General features: G+C 44.9%; 1 protein-coding gene across 1 annotated transcript; it reads left to right on the top strand.

The window, feature by feature from the left end:
• Positions 1-530: 530 nt before the first annotated feature.
• On the top strand, positions 531-5,205 carry LOC138861169 (uncharacterized; the record flags this gene model as incomplete). The annotated part of the gene is made up of 3 exons (XM_070120046.1): positions 531-542; positions 2,059-2,475; positions 5,164-5,205. Coding segments are annotated over exons 1-3 (471 nt in total), but the record flags the coding sequence as incomplete, so codon positions are not given.
• Between the last annotated feature and the right edge of the window lie 621 nt (positions 5,206-5,826).

Genomic DNA, 5,826 nt, shown 5'->3' with positions numbered 1-5,826 from the left:
TCTCTCCCCTCTGTCTGTCTGTTCTTGTCTTCTTCTTCTCTCTCTCTCTTCTTTTTTCTTCTTCTTTTTCTTCCTATTTCTCCGCCCATTGTAATTAATTTTTCTTTTTCCCCTCCTCCTCCCCCCCCCTTTTCTCTTCCTTTTCCCTCCTCCTCCTCCTCCTCTCATTCCAACATCCCTCATCCCTCCTTCTCCTCCTCCGCCCCCCTCCACCCTCCTTCCCCCTCCTCCCTTTTTTCCTTCCTCCTTCCTCCCTCCTCCTCCACCCCTCTCCTCCCTCCTCCACCCTTCCTCCTCCTCCCCCTCCACCTCCTTCCCCCCTCCACCCACCACCCTCCCCCCTCCACCTCCACCCCTTCCAGCCCCTCCTCCCTCCCCCTTCCCCCTCCACCCCCTCCTCCTCGCCCCGGAACCCACATCCGCTTCCCACTCTCACCGGGGCATTTAAACCCCGCCATCTCTTAATACCCGGTGAAGATAACACGACAACGGCGCGGTTTCTCGTAGACTTAACCAGCCGGTGAACAATTATGCGGAAAAAGGTAAACACGCTATGTACATCTCATACTGTGGTCCTGGAAATATTGTACGCATTTTGGGAGAGGGGGAGAGGGAGGGAGGGAGAGGGAGGGAGGGAAGGGAGAGGGAGGGAGGGAGGGAGAGGGAGGGGAGGGAGGGATGGAGGGAGGGAGACCTTTCCTGGAAATAGAAGCATTTTGGGGAGGGAGGGAGGGAGAGGAGGGGGGGGAAAGGGGAGGGAGGGAGGGAGGAGGAGAAAAGCCCTGGAAATATTGTACATTTGGGAGAGGGGGAGGGAGAGGAAGGGGGAGGGTGGGAGGGAGGGAGGAGGGAGAGGGAGGGAAGGGAGGAAGGGAGGGAGGGAGGAGGGAGGGGGGAGGGTGGGAGGAGGAAGGGTGGGGAGATGAGGGAGGGTGGGAGAGGAAGGGAGGGAGGGAGGAGGGAGGGGGAGAGAGGGGGAGGGGAGGGAGGAGGGAGGGGGGGAGGGAAGGGAGGGAGGGAGGGAGGGGGAAGGAGGAAGGAGGGAGGAGGGGAGAGAGAGAGAGAGAGAGAAAGAGAGAGAGAAGAGAAAAGAAGAGAGAGAAAGAGAGAGAGAGAGAGAGAGAGAAAAGAGAGAGAGAGAGAGAGCCAGAGACAGAGAAGAAAACAGAGACAGAAAACAGAGACAGAGACAGAGACAGACAGACAGACAGAGACAGACAGAGAAAGGGAGACAGAGAGAGAAAGGGAGACCGAGACAGACAAATAAAAAGAGACAGAGACAGAGAGAGAAAGGGAAAGAAAGAAAGAAAAAAACAACAGCAAAACAGAAAAAAAAAAAAAAAACAGAATTGGCCCGAACCGGCAGGAAAAAACAAACTTTCCCAACCCAGGCCTCACCAAAAAATTCCAAAACCCGGCCCGTTCATCAGTTCCTCCCTCTCCCCCCCCTTTTTTAAAGTGGAAAAAGATGAACCTAAAACCCCCTTTCTCATTTACCGAAAAAGTAAAGTTTGGTCTTTATTGTGATAGCGCTTTCGTAAACTGCCGAGCTGGAGTAGAGGAAATAATGCTTTTATGACAAACAAACAAGCAAACAAACAAAGAGGACGGGGGGGGGAGGAGGGAGTGAGGGAGTGAGTGAGGGAGGGAGTGAGGGAGGGAGGGGAGGAGGGAGAGAGGGAGAGAGGGAGAGAGAGAGAGAGGGAGAGAGAGGAGAGAGAGAGAGAGAGAGAGAGAGAGAGAGAGAGAGAAGAGAGAGAGAGAGAGAGAGAGAGAGAGAGAGAGAGAGAGAGAGAGGAGAGAGGGAGAGAGAGGAGAGAGAGAGAGAGAGAGAGAGAGAGAGAGAGAGAGAGAGAGAGAGAGAGAGAGAGAGAGAGAGAGAGAGAGAGAGAGGGGAAGAGGAAAAAAAAGAAAAAAGATGAAGAAGAAAGAGAAAATAAGAAAATAAGAATAAGAAGAAAAGGAAGAAGGAAAATAATAAGAAAAAGGAGAAAAATAAAATATAAGAACGCGAAGAAGGACAAGAAACAGAACCATAAGACGCAGAAGAAGCAGTAGAAGAAGAAGAAGCAGAAGCATACGAAGAAGAAGAAGAACACGCAGAAGAATCATAAGAAGAAGCAGAAGCAGAAGCATACGAAGAAGAAGAAGAAGAAGCAGAAGAAGCAGAAGAAGAAGAAGAACACGCAGAAGAATCATAAGAAGAAGCAGAAGCAGAAGCATACGAAGAAGAAGAAGAACACGCAGAAGAATCATAAGAAGAAGCAGAAGCAGAAGCATACGAAGAAGAAGAAGAAGAAGCAGAAGAAGCAGAAGAAGAAGAACACGCAGAATAAGCATAAGAAGAATCAGAATCAGAATCAGAAGCATACGAAGAAGAAGAAAGACGCGCAGAAGAATCAGAAAAAGAAGAAGAAGAAGAAGGAGAAGAAGCAGAAGGGAGACATCAGCAGCGAGCGCGGGTGGCGGATGGGCGTGGGAAGGGATACAAATGGGCGCCGATGCCATAACAGATGGGCGTGGGCGCGGGCGTGGGGGGGGGGGACGTGGAAGGCGATAAATTTAAAGAGGAAAGCCAAAGTGGGTGGAAAAGGGGAGGAAGAGAGGAGAGAGAGAGAGAGAGACGAGAATAATGAGGAGATGGAGGGAATTAGAAGAGGTTAAAGTAAAGGGAAAGATAAAGTGGATGTAAAAGGGAGGAAGAGAGGAAAGAAAACAGAATAAAAAGGAGATGGAGGGAATAAGAAGAGGTTAAAGAAAGGGAAAAAATAAAGTGGGTGTAAAAGGGAGGAAGAGAGGAGAGAGAGAGACGAGAATAAGAGGAGATGGAAGGAATAACAAGAGGTAGAGTAAAGAGGGAAGATAAAGTGGATGTAAAGAGAAAAAAGAGAGCAGAGAGAGACGAGAATAAAGAGGAGATGGAAGGAATTAGAAGAGGTTAAAGTAAAGAGGGAAGATAAAGTGGGTGTAAAGAGGAAGAAGAGAGGGAGAGAGGCAGAAAAAAGGAGATGGAAGGAATTAGAAGAGGTAAAGGAAAGGAAGATAAAGGGAAAAGGGAGGAAGAAAGGAAAGAGAGGGAGACGAGAATAAAAAGGAAATGGAAGGAATAAGAAGAGGTTAAAGTGAGGAAGATAAAGTGGGTGGAAAGGGGAGGAAGAGAGGGAGAGAGAGACGAGAATAAAGAGGAAATGGAAGGAATAAGAAGAGGTAAAGTAAAGAGGAAAGCCAAAGTGGGTGGAAAGGGGAGGAAGAGAGGAGAGAGAGAGAGAGACGAAAATAAAAAGGAAATGGAAGGAATAAGAAGAGGTTAAAGTAAAGAGGGAAGATAAAGTGGATGTAAAGAGAAAAAATAGAGCAGAGAGAGAGACGAGAATAAAGAGGAGATGGAAGGAATAAGAAAAGGTAAAATAAAGAGGAAAGATAAAGTGGGTGTAAAGGGGAGGAAGAGAGGAGAGAGAGAGACGAGAATAAAGAGGAGATGGAAGGAATAAGAAGAGGTAAAGTAAAGGGGAAAGATAAAGTGGATGTAAAGAGGATGAAGAAAGACGAGAGATAAAAGGAGAGAGAAGGAAGAAAGACGAGTAAGACAGAGAGAAAGAAGGAAGAAAGGGAGAAAGAAGGAATAAAAGCAGGTAAGTTAAAGGGAAAGACAAAAGAGGGAGTCAAAGGGAGGAAGAGAGGAGAGAGAGAGACGAGAATGAAAAGGAGATAAGAAGGAGAAGGAATAATAAAAGGTGGCAAGAAAGGAATAGAAGGAGGTGAATAAAAGGGAAAGCCAGAGAGGATGATAAAGGGAAGAAGAAGGAAGAGAGACGAAAAAGAAAGAGGAATAAGGAGAGAAATGAGGAAGAAAGGGAACAGGAAGGAATGGAGGGGAGGTAAATATAGAGAGAAAACTAAAGTGAATGTAAAAGAGAGGAGGAGAGAAGAGATACGAGAAAGAAAGGGAGAAGGAAGGGACAGGAGGAGAGAGAGAAGAGAAAGAAAGGGGGAAGAAGGAACAGGAGGAGAGAAGAAATGCGAGAAAGAAAGGGAGAAAGAAGGAACAGGAGGAGGTGGGAAGGAGGAGAGAGAGAAGAGATACGCGAAAGAAAGAGAAGAAGGAGGAGGAGAGAAAGAAAGAAAGAAAGAAGGAGAGAGAAAGGAGAGTTTGAAAAATGAGAAAAAATCATAAATGTCCTCTTTAATTATTTTATGGAATTCATCTCTGGTTTCTTTCAATTCTTCTTTATCTTATTGTTTTCCATTTATTTCTCTCTCTCTCTCTACTCTTCAGAACATTCTCTCATTTCTTGATCTCCGAAGAAAAATAAAATTAACAAAAATAACACCAAATGATTACATAATAACAGCAAGAGTAATAATAATGGTGAACATGAAGGAAAGAAAATAGAAAAAAGAAGCTCTATAATAAAGAGAGAGAGAGAGGGAGGGAGAGAGAGAGAGAGAGAGAGAGAGAGAGAGAGAGAGAGAGAGAGAGAGAGAGAGAGAGAGAGAGAGAGAGAGAGAGAGAGAGAGAGAGAGAGGGAAAGAGAAAAAACGGAAGAAATAAAAAGAAATAAGAAAAACAAGAAAAAAGAAAAAAAACGGAACTAGAGAAAAAATAAAACAAAATAGTAAAGACAAAACATAAATCTAACAACAAAATTTCCTCCGCCGCTGCCATGCCTAACGAACCCGCCCGTTTCCCGCGCTTTTTTTTCAAATCAGAAAGGCGTTTCCCGCGCTTTTTTTCAAATCAGAAAGGCGCGCGATTATTATGTGATTGAAGCCCCTCCCTTGACAGCCACACTTATGCAAATGAGAATGCAAATTAAAATCCGCAAATACTGCCTATTTACACGGTCGCCGCAGCTAACGTTATTATGTCAAGAGCAAAGAAGAGTGGGCGGGAATTTCAAATTGTATTTCGGAATCTATCGAGGTTTGTGGGGGGGGGGGAGGGGGAGGGGGGGGGGGGGGAAGGAGGGAGAGGGAGAAGGAGGGGGAGGGGATGGGGAGAGGAGGAGGAGGAGGGGGAGGGGCAGAGGGGTTAGGGGGAGGGAGAGGGAGAGGGGAGGGAGGGGGAAGAGGGGTAGGGAGGGGAGGGGGAGGGAAGGGGAGGGTAATGGCCGCCCAAAAGTGTATAAAAGTGGGTTTTCTAATTTTTTTTCTGTTTCCTAGGTTGAGGTTGAGGTTGGGTGGGTTAGATTAGGTTACGTCAGGGTAAGTGAGTAAAATATAATTTTTTTTTTTTTCGTTTTTCTGATGTATCTTCTTATTGGTTTATTTCCTTTTCTCTATTTTTGTTGCTTTCGTTGTACCGTTTCTTCTTGCAATGCACTGAAGTTGTGTGGATCTCTTTCAGAATCACTTCAATAAAAAAAAAGAAAAAAAACATAATTTCAGAATCCTTTAAATCAAAATTTTAAAAATCGGTTAACCTATTCCACACTTTTTAAAGCTACGATTACTTGCTATATATTCATGCAAACACAAGTAATATACCCCACACTAATTTAAAAAAAAAACGAAAGAAAGAAAGAAAACATACAAAAAAAGAAGAAAAAAAGATATGTATATATATATATATATATATATATATATATATATATATATATATATATATATATAGAGAGAGAGAGAGAGAGAGAGAGAGAGAGAGAGAGAGAGAGAGAGAGAGAGAGAGAGAGAGAGAGAGAGATGTGTGTGTGTGTGTGTGTGTGTGTGGTGTGTGTAAAACATCACCACAAATCATCTCCCATCAATTCTATCAACAAATTCAACCCAAATTTCCCTCACCCATATCCATTTTCCCCTTTCCCCAATCCTCCCCAATCCTCCCAC

The sequence above is a fragment of the Penaeus vannamei genome, unplaced genomic scaffold, assembly GCF_042767895.1.
Source record: "Penaeus vannamei isolate JL-2024 unplaced genomic scaffold, ASM4276789v1 unanchor2045, whole genome shotgun sequence".
In the NCBI taxonomy this organism is placed as follows: domain Eukaryota; kingdom Metazoa; phylum Arthropoda; class Malacostraca; order Decapoda; family Penaeidae; genus Penaeus; species Penaeus vannamei.
Note: the sequence above shows the minus strand (reverse complement) of the source record. Positions and strands in the feature narration are given on the sequence as shown.